Here is a 13979-nt window from a genome sequence, read left to right as displayed (position 1 = left end):
ATACCCTGCTCTGAGCCTCCCAGAGTTGGAGGCCATCATCTTCCCCTACCCGGGCTGAGGTAAATGTGCCCTGTGCTCCCCTGTGTCCCTTCACCCTCATCCATACCCCATCTTTTCCACATGTTTAACTCACCCCACCCCACTTACCTGCCGCTCCCTTGTCCCTCTTCCATGGTGTCCATTTTGGCTTGTATTTTATTTCAAGTTGAGAATGGCCGTTTCTCAACTTGGGAAAAAAAAAAGGTTAGCATCTCAGTATTCCATGCTGGGACGCTAATAGCAATAAACCGCTCGATGGGGAGCATTACCAGGGCAGGTAATGCCCCGAGGCTTTTGCTAAGACCCTCACGACCCAACCCGTAATATGACAATGCACATCTTGCCTATTTTTATAAATCGACGATTGAGTTGATTGCGTTGCCAATGATGTACCCACTACATTCCACATACTCGCAGCCTACTGGAGCCACCCAAAATATGTAGAAACCCCCAGAGGTTTACTGGATGCCTGCATTAAATAAAACGCATTCCAAACCGCAAACATGAGTGAATGTGTGCCTATATCATGCACTGACCATCCCCAGAGAATCCCTCCAATGGTTATTTTCCTCTTTCACTAGGGAATCTTAAAGTCCAATAAAGGTCAGTCAGCTAAAAATGTATTATTCTGTTTGCAAAATGTATCCTTTAAAGTACAACAGTATAAATATTATAATGTGCCTATTTACGCAATTAAGCAGTTGGTACACAATGACGGAGACTGCCCTTTCGTGATGTCACTGTTTCAGGTTATTAAATACTCTCGGTTCTAATCCCGGCTCCATCACTTTGAATCAACTTTTCAACCCCTACATTTTTCCTCGTAGCACAGCTGTCATCTGTTCTTTGACTACTTTCCTACATGGATCGTTCTTGCCCTTTTCATTAGGTGTCTCCACCTCCCCACCCATCCATCATCTAACCAATGCAGGTTTTGGTGTTTTCTGTGGTTTGAAATGGCTAAACCTCCTCATAATATCAACTAATGTACAGCATCGCTGCAACGCACATGCAAACATGTTTTTTTTCTTTTGCACCCATATAATGCAAACCTAGATGGAGAACAGTGGTGCACTGTAGATCATGGGAATGCAATAGTAAAGTCAAACTTGAATGTGAGAATCGAGTAGAGACAGGGCAGGATTTGGGCATGTTTGAGGAAAGAGAAATGTCATCACAACATTTGATTTGAATCCTTGTGGTCAAGTTCTTCGGGTCAGTGACGATTCAACAGGCCCCCCCCATTCCCCCTGTTAAATCAATGTGTAGTGACATTTCTTTTAAAGGGGAAATCAGGATATGTGAAACTGCCGGTTGCCTATTGCAGAAGACGTCCTTAAAATTAGTTCACTGGAGTGAGGTGAATGATGGCAATTTTATCCAATGCTAAGTAAATAATGAAGAATGGTGCACAGAGGAGAAGTGGACACTGGACAAGTGACTAGAACGACTATGTTGCATTTCTATTTACAAATAGTGCATGGTGGCAGGGTTAAGATTACAATTAATATAAAGCAGCGAGTTATGGAACAGAATGTTATGGTAAAGGTTTGTTTTGAACAGTAACTCTATCATACTCACCAATGGTCTGCAAGTGCAATAATACATTAGTATCTACTCACTTCATCAACTTCAGGTTCTTGGGCCTGAGCAGTATGAACGACAGGGGAGTCACAGTCTCGGCTATAATGCTCACAGTAGTCATAGGCTGCTTTGGGATCACCGACGATGAGAAGTTGTTGGATATCACCCTAAAGACACCAAAAGAAGAGAAGAAGCTTGTTGAAATGCTACAGTGGTGAGGTTGTTAATTATAATGTAAACATTGTAAATTTTCACAATTCGAAGCAAGCGTTACAATTAACTGATTCTTAGGCTCCACCTGGTTTATCACACACACCGCGGCACCAGGCACAGCCACGGGTGTGTGGCTCCATTGCGATGATGAAAAGAGCAAAATCTCAGGCCCACACACAACCCTCGAAAACAGGACTGTAGTCTGTAACTGTGCATAGACATGTGATAAGTTCCACTGAGAGCCTCCAAGAGCCACTTTTCCACCACGTAAATAATGGTGTCCTCTGCCTGTGCACCACCATCCAGTTTGAACTCCCCCAGAGTACTTTCTTGGGCCCAATTTTCCCATGCACATATGTTGATAATACATGGACATGTAAAATGTGATTCCATGGCCCTCATTACGACCCAGGCGTTGGACCATGGTGCTAATAGCACCATGGTCCATGCCGGTAACTTACCGACTCCGCCATGGCGGAATGGGGAATTACCGCCCCATTCCGAGGTTGGCGGGGCGGTAATTCCCCATGCCGCCATGGCCCTTCCCCATTCCCATTTTTGCCCCATAGGGCTCAATGAGACTGGGGAAGGCGCTAATTACGGCACCGTAAATTACGGTGCCGTAATTAGCTCCTAGGTCCCTTTGCGGGTTGGTTTTTTAACGCCTGCTAAAAGCAGGCGTTAAAGTGCCACCCGCAAAGGGACCTCGTAATCAGGCGTTAAGGCTTAACGGCGCCGCCACCTTTTACGGCGCCGTTAACCCCTTAACGCCTGGGTTGTAATGAGGGCCCATGACTTACATGGGGCACACCCTCATTCAAATTAAGGAATACCCCTTAAACATTCTCCCCCGCACAGGTGGCAGCATTTGGTATTACAGAAGAGAACTTTCCACTACTTCTGTTATGCTAATGTGCACTCCTTCAGGGCTTGCAGCACGATGTATCACCAAGCTGTTTAATATTCTGCTTTCAAACTTAAGAGCAACAGTGTGAAGCATTCTGCTTCTGGTATCTAACTAGTAAAAATGATGGGAAGTAATAACAGATCAAATAACGCCACATATTGACCAAGTAATCTTTCTCCAGGTAGACCTGTTGCTAAATTGGATTTCTAGAATCTGGCCTGATGGACAGATTTTAGGAGGCCACCTTAGTTATAGTGAACAGGGAACTCTTAACCACAACCCAATCAAGGTAAACATGGAGAACAGTTAAGGCTATTCTCGGGAGTGTGTGAGTGTTGTCAGGGGCCCTCAATGAGTCCACACATTATAATATGAAATAATTCAGTTTTGACAGGAATATATCAAAACACAATATGTATTCTAAGCCTTTACACACACTAAAAAATTAAACTAGCCCCTGATAATATCGCACACTACTCAGTAATAAACATATACACATTCACCATAGGTTCTTAAAATGCATTTAAATGACTTATCCAACACAGGAGGTAAGTAAACGAATGAAGTAAAGATGGAACCAAGTCACAAGTCAATTTCCCTAACTTCATCAGTCATATTCCTAAGATGAATGGGGTCTTGTGCCCAAACATCAAAGGAGCCACAATGCTTCAACCGAGAAAGTACTCTCTGTAGGTAAACTCTAATTTACCTGTGTTGGCGGTTTTTCAATGAAGTTATTCAACAAGGTAACTATGTAAGCACATAGTGTTCTTATCTTTCAGAAAATACTAGCTATATTTGACAGCCTAACGGCAGTGCAATGGAGGGCTAGGGTACAAAGGTATTGGTTCCCAAAGTTATCCTACGGAATGGAATGGGAATATTTGCATTGTATTTACTTAGCCACTTGACTCTGATTTTCCGAGATGACTTGGATTGACTGGAGGTAGCTGGAGGTTGAATTTCCCACCATTGTTTTTGGTGAGAGGTACCCAGAGGATTCTTCTGGTCACGTCCATATGGAACCCCTGATGATGAAGAAATGCAATATTTACCAATGCAGGCTTTTTTAGGCACTTCACAGGAAGGTGAGTTGCAGGATTGCCACTGCAAACAGATTACAGTAGACATCCTTTCAGTCACAGTTGAAGACGCTCCGCTAGGACATGATCCCTTGATGCTAGTTTGCCGAAATAACATGGTAGGCAACTTGTACCATGATCTGGCGACCATCAAAGTTCTACATGCAAAGGCAAAACAGTGACCCTTGAGGCAAGGTAGACACCATTGGAGCTAGTCAGTCCACCGGGTGGTCCAGGGACACTTCCGAAGGCTCAGGGGAGCTGGATCATTGAGAAGACATCAAGACTAATTGGTCCCACTATTCCAAGGGCTGACACATGAATACATTCTTCGGAGATCAGATAGTCCAACAGGGCTTCACTGGGCCAGATGCAGGAAGGGATGACATCCTCTTCAGGAGACTACTTTGGATCTTCAATTAGCTGTTTGCCTACAAGGGATTCTTGACTCCAATGCTGACCTAATGAAATGGCTGCAAGCCACTTCTTATCCAAAATCCAGCCTGGAAGCAAGTCCAAGCCCACCAATGCAATGATGTGCACAATTCAAACAGCCAGTAGTTGTCCACTCATGGGCAACTATTAGTTTCTCTCATGTCCCGCACCTAGACACTCTTGCTCCATGGAGGTGGAATGGAACCAGACAGACCCACCCCCTTCCTGGGCCAAACACACACAAAGGCAGCACTAGCCCGCAAAAAGCTGCAGCTTTCCCATGGAAGTGCATGACCTTATATTGGTTTTCCTTAGCTTACGAGCCAAGAAGTAGACCAAACTATACTATGGCCAAGGAACAAGAACAATTCTTGTGGTGTGGCCATTTTAGGGCACTAGCCACGTTTAGTAGCCATATGCAGTAACGCAAATGTGAACAATAATGCAACAATTGTAAAAATATATCTGCTGCCACCAGCTTGTCTTTTGGTACATATAAAAGTAACCAAAAATCCCCAAGTATTAAAAGCTAGGGTGCTACAAATTTATCTCCACTGCACTGCATTGTAAGATGCTGCGTGCAATGTTAAAACGTTACACAAATGGAAAAGGGAAATATAGTTACCTAGTACTGATAGTCTGAAGCACCGATCAGTTCCCCCATACTAAATTAACACTAAGGCACGGAATTGAAGATGCATACTTTACTTCCCTTCAAGAAAATTCAGAACATGCTAAAAAAAAAAAGAATAAAGATACGGGGTCCATAGAAACTATGGAAGGAAATTCCCATTAAGAGAACACTTTCCTTATAGCTTTATAAGTGAAATACTTCGATATAGATTGAAATATTGAGAACACTTCATAGCAGAAACAGAAAATGTGTATTTGAAGATAAAATAAAAAATCAATAAAACAACATTTTAAAAGTTTACATTTTAGCACCTGAATCCTTGTAAAATAAACACATGGTAGATTGATACCATGATGTAACACAAGACTTATTATTCATATTGATCGGAAATGTATGCTTCTTTAGATATCGAATTAAAGGCGTACCACACATTGCACACGAAATAGTGCTAAACGTACTATATACTATGAATTAAATATTATTAATAATCATGTTTTGTTAATCAATTACAATCCAACTGAGACAGGCATAAAGGGAGATTGGGCAATGACTTGAGGACCTGCACAACCTGCTAGCATGGACAACTTATTTGGCCCAAATTGATACAGTTTGATATCCAAAGGTCATTATGACCAGTGTTACTGACCTAAGGTGCTTTCTATTGCATTTTGTGTAACATATTTGGCGAAAAGGTCCCTAGGGGTAGTACTCCTTCTGTTGCAAAAAGAGATTAATTTCCATTTGCAATTGGGAGGTCATATATTTTATTGGTCCCCAGGCATAACTTTTCTGCAGGACCCTTTTGTAAACACCACATTATAATAATACAACATCATATCCACTGCTACTTCAGGTAAATTTAATGTCTTCCTATACCTTGCCCCTATCATTTTTATTTTTGCTTAAGGCATCTGCATTTTTATGGCATCCTCATAAGTTTTGCAACTTGGAAACAGAATGCTGAAAGATCAAACAAGGTCATGTGACTCTTTACCAAGTAGCACTTAGTTCATCAATTGGTTTTTCATTGTCAAACTAATTGTAAACTCTTGGAGGTATCTTACAAGGGGCAATATCAGAATGAACATCAGAAGAGAACAAAACATAGCAATCATGCTATTACTCTTTTTTTAAAAGATAAGCAAGAAAACACCCTACTATTTTGACTACACGCATTATGTTATGCCCAAATAAAATACCAACGCATATTATTGTGGATTCAACTTATCTAGCAGAATTGTTCTTTGGCCACTTAGACCTGCTTTGCTAGAACCCTTTGAGCCAAAGGAAAATCAGATGGTTAAGGGTTGATGATTTTAAATTATAACAAATTGAAAAAGGGAGTTTATCTTTACACAGTATAGTTCAAAGTGGCTTCGGAAAGGAGAAACCAGTGCATTTGTTTGATTTCATTTTTTGTGGACACTTACCTGAAGACAACACATTCATTTCAGTATATTATTCTTGAGAACACTTGGGAAAGTGAAGTGCCACTTTTGTTTAGAGAGAGGAGAGGAGCACAGTGATTGGACTTGTGCTATCAGGTGAGAGCACAATGTGTCCACTGATCAATACAGTATACTATTAGGCATAACACCAATAGAGTTAACATCAATTCCAAGAAACAATTGTGTTCTATCCATGCACTGATTGGACAACAAATGGACATGTATCAGGTGAACATCTGTCTGAAATCTAGAAGACCTAGAAGTACCAGCTATTCTTTTTTTAAACTGGGGAACTGCAGTGCTGGTCAGCAACGATTTGGGGTGTTCACCTAACTGGATAAACGGTTTTAGAAGTCCTTACATGCCAGCACTAAATGCTCATATCCTTTGTGAGGGCCTAATGAGGATAATCAGCTCTGTTTTGAAAAGCTTTTCTGTTAAATTGGTTGCATAACCTTCCTCATACGTCTTGGGAGTGATACTCAATAATATATTATCTACTTCGCGAGGCTGATATGAGTATTGACTAGAATATTTAGGAGTTTAAGTTTAGGAACATTCTACAAGGATTGGTAAATTACATAAACTTGGAAAATGCCCTTATAGTCAGTAATGAGGGAGCATAGAAGTACATTTATTATTCGGGTGGCACAAACACTTATAAAGGAATTATGATGTTTCTGGTCGACAATATTCTACAACATACAGTGAAATCAGTGATCACAGAGGTAACCATATTCCAATTATGGCACAGTTTAACTATAAGTGTGGATGAGCAATGGGAAATCCGGTGGGAGATATGTGTCACACGATTAGAAGTGGTTAAATATTTCAAATTTTAAGGATCAGATGGCGTCCACCATGACGTAGTATTTAGAGAACAACTCTAGCTCCACTTTGCTGCAAATGATGGGTGATCAATTATAATTATGAATCTGAGGCTGCATAACTAGCATCTTGTGGAGAGTTGCATTTGCTTTTAGCCTCGTGCTGTCTCGCAAGCCTTGTGATGATTTGAGTCGAGGGCATCGCGTGACAGCAGAGGCGGTTGGGAGGCTGCAGGGAAGACGTGTGTCCTTCGTGCGGGCTCGCGAAAATAAACTTAATTAACTCACCTACAGTGTCGGCTCATCTTTAGACCTCTCAATTGCAAACATGTGCTTAGATGAATCTGTGAAGTCTACTGTAGAAGATGAGATTATAGCAGTAACCACGTGTTCTGTGGGTTTAATCAGCCAGTAATGACCCTGGTGCTGTTACCAGGCCGGTGAAGCACACAGAACGCAAGATTATTGCCTTTAGCACTCCGAGGCAAAACCTCGAGGTGCTAATAGAAATGAAAAATAAAGAATACCTGCCACACTGCTTTATTGGCTGCAGCCAGGGAGTGGTTGTCATGGTCGCGCGTGGAGCCCCTTTTTCATTTCCATGACTGATGTAGAAGGAAAGCCGAGTGGTGCAGGCCTGACGGAGAGAAGACCCCATTAAGATAGAGGGGCAGAGGATGTTTAGGGGCTTAACATGGGGTGGCAGGAAGTATAGAAGGGGAGACAAGTGTTGCGGGGTGCAGCACAGGTGTGCCAAGCAATCGGGTTACCCCAAACCCAAGCTTGGATTGTTAGTTTCAGCCCTGGTTTGGAGCAACCTAATTAGTCTGACGCACCCGCCAAGGGTGCTAATTACTTATCAAAAATGAAGGAGGGAAGAAGGCATAGTGACCCCGTTATAACTAGTTGTCAATCTCAGTAGGCAAAATCTAGTTTTAAAATAACTTTTGTCTATATTCAAAATGTGTGGTATGGGAAAAGGTGGCAAAGTCCAGGAATAGATTTCAAGAACAAAACAATGTAAGGATGACTGCCATCGATATAGTGACCCTAGCCAACTGTCAATTAGAGATTAGGAGCATGTTTAGGAGTTTTGGGAAGATAATCATACGTACCTTTCAGCTTTCTGATTAAATTAAAGAGAGATACAATCGTGCACATACACTTTAAAATATCATGCCCAATTCATCACTTTAATGAATAAATAGTATTGCCTTTATTCATTAATGGGCAGTACTATAGTTACTTCTTCTTCATAATTGAGGTAGTGATATTCACATTAATATTACATGTCCGTATCCCTGCCAGAACTGCAACTCTAAATCTTGCCTCATACAAAACCAGCCCATAACATAATGGTACTGTTTAGTGTACGCCAGATAGCTTTAAAATGGAATATTCTGAGTTCATCATGAAATTATGTTTTCTATAATATCACACTAGTAAAGCCTTGTGCTAGAGTTGTGCTTCCTGTTAGAATGTAAAATAATACACTTGTGGAAGGATACAGCAAACGGTCATTGAGCCATGTTGGTCTTAGTTATCTGGCTTCATTTTTTACATTTAAACATTAATGTTATGCAATGTAACATGTGAATGGAACTGCACATAGCAGAGTACACATGTGAAGTGCCCAGTGCATAAGGATTACTACACTCTATTAAACAGTACACAATGAAAGTGGGCCTCATGGAGGCGTATCCTTGTTATGTGCTAGCTGGCATCTGTATATTTGTGTTAGTGCACAGTATGCATGACAGAAACACTTCCACAGATTTACTGAAGGTCAGGAATCCTCAACAAGTGGTGCATTCGGGTACTAAACTCCATCTCACTGTGTACAGCATGGCCGCGATACAGGCAGATACTACTCTGAATGCAGCTATAGAGGAGACACTACATCTACTGCTATACTTCTTAACAGTGGAGCATCATGCAGATCCTTGGGTGGGAGAAGGCACTGAAACATGGGTGGAGTTTCAAGGAGCGACTCTTACATGAATGCTTCCAGGGTTCGACTCTTACATGAATGCTTCCAGGGTGCGACTCTTACATGACTACTTCCATGGTGTGACTCTGACATGAATGCTTCCAGGGTGCGACTCTTACATGAATACTTCCATGGTGTGACTCTGACATGAATGCTTCCAAGGTGCGACTCTTACATGAATACTTCCAGGGTGTGACTCTTACATGAATGCTTCCAGGGTTCGACTCTTACATGAATGCTTCCAGGGTGCGACTCTTACATGAATACTTCCAGGGTGTGACTCTTACATGAATGCTTCCAAGGTGCGACTCTTACATGAATACTTCCAGGGTGTGACTCTTACATGAATGCTTCCAGGGTTCGACTCTTACATGAATGCTTCCAGGGTGCGACTCTTACATGACTACTTCCATGGTGTGACTCTGACATAAATGCTTCCAGGGTGCGACTCTTACATGAATACTTCCATGGTGTGACTCTGACATGAATGCTTCCAGGGTGCGACTCTTACATGAATACTTCCAGGGTGTGACTCTTACATGAATGCTTCCAGGGTGTGACTCTTACATGAATGCTTCCAGGGTGCGACTCTTACATGAATACTTCCAGGGTGTGACTCTTACATGAATGCTTCCAAGGTGCGATTCTTACATGAATACTTCCAGGGTATGACTCTTACATGAATGCTTCCAGGGTGCAACACTTACATGAATACTTCCAGGGTGTGACGCTTACATGAATGCTTCCAAGGTGCGACTCTTACATGAATACTTCCATGGTGTGACTCTTACATGAATGCTTCCAAGGTGCAACTCTTAGATGAATGCTTCCAGGGTGCGACTCTCACATGGCCCTGATACCCCCAGGCGAGGTCCCCATCAAGGGGCAGACTGAATATACTGCACCAGTGAAGGTCTACAAAGTATTCTTCTTCGGCTAGAACCCCTGTTACCAGGGCTTACGTTGTAATGGAAAATGTGCCACTGGAGGTGTGACTTTGTGATGTGCCTGCAGAACACTCAGGTAAAATAAGGATTAGGCCACTCTATTCATGATTACAGAAGGAGCTGCATAATCCTTCTGTAATATTGATGACAGTTGCAGGTAGTCCTGCCCATATTCTCGTTTGAAAAAGTGGGTTGCATCCCATTCTGGTACCTGTGAGCAGGAAGCAGGAGGGAGTTCAAGAGAACAGAGCCTCTGGCATAAAGAAATTAACAGGACTGACTGTACATTAGTAGAGGCTAACATGAGACACTGTGATGGAATTTGATGTAGACATACCTTGGTGATGCAGCCAGCATGCAATATGGAAAGAATGTATGCAAACCAAAGAGGGTTTTGAATTCCTCAGATTACCTGAACAGCAACCACTAAAAGCACAGAAATGGCAGGAGTAATGCGCTCCATGTGGAGCTCTCCTTCTTTGTTCTTCTCCCCTCCCAACCTGCTTTCTGACCTCCTCTTCTCGGTCAGTATGCAGAACTCAGCCTTTGGACTTAGCTTTGAATGTAACCTTATCTTTAACTGCATCTATGTATTCCGTTAAATGCTCCTATCTGCCTTTTTCTCCCTGTCATGATCCAGAATTTGACCTTTGAACATAGTTGACCATTTTCCATAAGACTTCTTCCCCCCTTCCCCTGTGGTTTTAAGAGACCTGTATTGCAATGTTTCATAATACAAAACACAACTGCATACATTGACTGCATAAATGACAGAGATTGAGAAAAATTGCCTGAAGTCTTGACTCAGTGCAATGTGCCTGTTCTCTTCTCTGGAAACGTAACCTGCGGTAATCCACAACGATAGAAGCATCCGGGAAAGAAAGCCTTGTTAAAAGATGCTTCTTTACAACAATTCTGTCCATGGGGTTGAGGGTCAGATCCATTTCAAAAATGAAACTCTGCGTGCATACCTCCGATGAAGACAGTGGTTGACTACCCTTGGGTGCAAGCGGTTTATCAACTATGGAGGGTCTGCTAAATGTCCTAGCTATATATAATTAATAAAAAATTATACATAAATCGTAAGTGAAAAACTGGAAATGTGACAGAAAGCTCTATATTTATTGAGGCCTGCCAAGTGTACCTTAACTTAATGTACTTTCCAAGCACTTATTAATAACGACTGTCTAAAATCCGACATGCGCACATGAAACAAATATGCATGGCACAAAGTTATAGAGAGATGGTTTTGTTTTTTCAGTTTTGGGGATGATGGGTAGTTTACATTTAAGGGAAATGTTCTTTGTTAGGATAAAAGTCAAAAGAATGGAAAAGTTTAAGACAGTGACACATTGTTTTGCAAAAATCATGATTTGCTGGCACAAGATTCCAACTTGTGTTAACGTAATTTCAAGTTTCCACTGCGACTTGCCAAAATATGCCAAACATATCTCTTTCCAAGCAAATATTTGTGTAACCTTTGTGACATAATGCACATTACCTTTCACTGTGTAGAAGGGAGTGTTGTTGGAAGTTGAATTTCACTTCTTGGATTTGGAAAGATTAGATGTGCATTTGGTAACACTTCCCTCTGCTACAACCGCATCAAAAGACCGAAACTTTAGAATATCAGAAAAACAATATAAATGTGCACGAGGACTCACATCTGGATTCTCTCAAGAAGAGTGAACTCGGCAGAGCTGATGGCAATATAATACATGCGAGAAAGTATTGGAGCCAGAAATCTGCGTGGCATCAACTACAATGAAAATAACAGATTGGGCCTGATATACAAAAGCGTTTTACAAGGGTTCAATCACATTGTCAGACGCTTTGGAAATCAGACCCTTTGGGCCTGATTTACAAAGCGTATTCTAATGGGATTTGCACCATTGAAAAACGCTTTTGTAAATCTGGCCCATTGTGTGCTAAATCACATGAGTAGTGGTGGAAGTCTCATGACATCACGCTACATTCCATTGCTTGCCATTGAGGGAGGACTTCCACTCGGCTTTTAGGAGGTCGCTTCTCTTCCAGGACAGTAAATAAAAGCAGCACTACTGTACCAGCCGGGAAGCGTGCACCACCACCAAGTTAAGGCCTCCCCATGGCATGCCCTGACACACATCACAGGGGAATCACGTCCCGCATGAATCCCATTGTGGGCACAAGAATGCCAACTTCAAGGGTGTGGAAGATGAACATTCTGCCTCCACTCTATGACATCGTTTGCACCTGTGGGGCATTCCATTGGAGCATTGTTCCTCACTTCTGGGTCCCCCTCTCCATACACTTTGTTTTAATTAGAATTGCTTCTTTGGAATGAGGCTGTGTTGGTCTCAGAAATGAAAATGTCCCTGCGTCAATGTTGATGTGTGTGAGTACAAATACGAGGATGCTGTTCATGGACTCAAGGTTGATGCAAAACATATATATATAATATGGCATCCATCATATGCATCATGGCTGTGTGATGTGATAAATGCGTTTTGAGTTATAGTTTTCCTTTGACTAAAATTAGCATCTAATCCCTAGTGCCCAACATGGCCAATTAGTAAAAGATTAATGTATTTCAATGGGATACGAACAAACACATGAAACACAAGTACATAGTGTGCATTGTCTAAAAACGTTTGAAAATGATTTGCATAACTTAAAACATCTCAACAATACACCAGACTTAATTACATCAAATAGCGTTAAATAAAATGAACATACTAAAACTTTGGAGTTTGTACCAAATAACTTCTGCTGTATGTCTATCCTCTTAATGAACGATGGAGAGCCTAATCAATATCTGTTGACTAAGTCTGCGTGTTTGGCTTCCGCAAATAAAGGATGGAGGCTAAACACACACAGGGTTTAGGTGCAAATGTTCAACTAAAGGATTTGTCTGGTACTTTTTGCAACCCAATACTTTTGAAGTTGTTTAATGGATAGACAAGGACTCAGACTAGCACCGGGGGCATGTATAACTATACAATTGAATCGTGAAGAAGTACAATTATGTGAAAAAGGGCGTAGTGTAATTGGTCATGCAAGAATGATTAGGATAACATGCCTGAGGAGCAACAAGAAAGGCCAGTAATAGGAGCATGGCAGTTGCTTGGACACAAGTCTCAACCAGCCTCATAATGATACATTTCTACAAGTGAATGAGCGAGGTTGGGGCATGAACCCAGATACCACAAGGGGCTGCCCAAAACAAGAACCACTGTGACTCCACCAATGAGGAATGATGTAGCTCTGGTATATGCCATCATGCTATCACAACTTTTTCTCTATGGTGCGCATTTTACAAACAGACCACAAAGCATTTATGTGGAGGGAAAAATAGAAGACGTGAATCGATCAAAACATGTTCATAGCTTGAACAATAATATATGTTATGTTATGTTATGTTAAAGGTACTTATATAGCGTACCGTCACCAACGGAATTGGTCCCCAGGCGCTCTGGAGGATCTGTAAACGAGAAGGTAGGATGGGTTAGTAAGGCGAAGAGGGAGTAGGATAGTGAGAGGAGTGGTGCACTGTTGGCAGCTTCAACTCGGTAGACACCGGGTGCTGAGCTTTGGTGCGAGTATCAGAGCCAGTCCGCGTGTGCTGTAGGTGCGGCATATGTGTTGTTGCGGTGTGGGGAAGTGCGTGCGGCTTGTTGTGCGAGAGATGGTTGTGTGAGTTTTTTGGGAGAGAAACGTATGCAGAGAGTTTGAGCTTATATTGGTTAGTGGGTTACATGACATTTAACATGCTAACATGCAAAGTTCTGTAAGTGTAGTACTTGCTAATCTACATATTCCGTCTGAGTGTGGCACTCGCTAACTTTCCCAATAATTGTCTAGATGTGGGGCAGGATAGTGTTCTAAATTCTA

General features: G+C 41.8%; 1 protein-coding gene across 4 annotated transcripts in view; it reads right to left on the bottom strand.

The window, feature by feature from the left end:
- Nucleotides 1–13979, bottom strand: part of COL11A1 (collagen type XI alpha 1 chain) — a 381664-nt gene that overhangs the window by 249294 nt on the left and 118391 nt on the right. For all 4 annotated transcript variants that reach the window (XM_069641554.1, XM_069641555.1, XM_069641557.1 and 1 more), the window contains exon 5: nucleotides 1662–1790. In XM_069641554.1, the coding sequence (XP_069497655.1) occupies nucleotides 1662–1790 (129 nt within the window). The remainder of the gene's footprint in view (nucleotides 1–1661; nucleotides 1791–13979) is intronic.

This window comes from Ambystoma mexicanum, chromosome 1q (assembly GCF_040938575.1).
Source record: "Ambystoma mexicanum isolate Mex_15411 chromosome 1q, UKY_AmexF1_1, whole genome shotgun sequence".
Lineage (NCBI taxonomy): Eukaryota > Metazoa > Chordata > Amphibia > Caudata > Ambystomatidae > Ambystoma > Ambystoma mexicanum.
The sequence above is the reverse complement of the archived record's forward strand: the minus strand, read 5'-3'. Positions and strand labels throughout refer to the sequence as shown.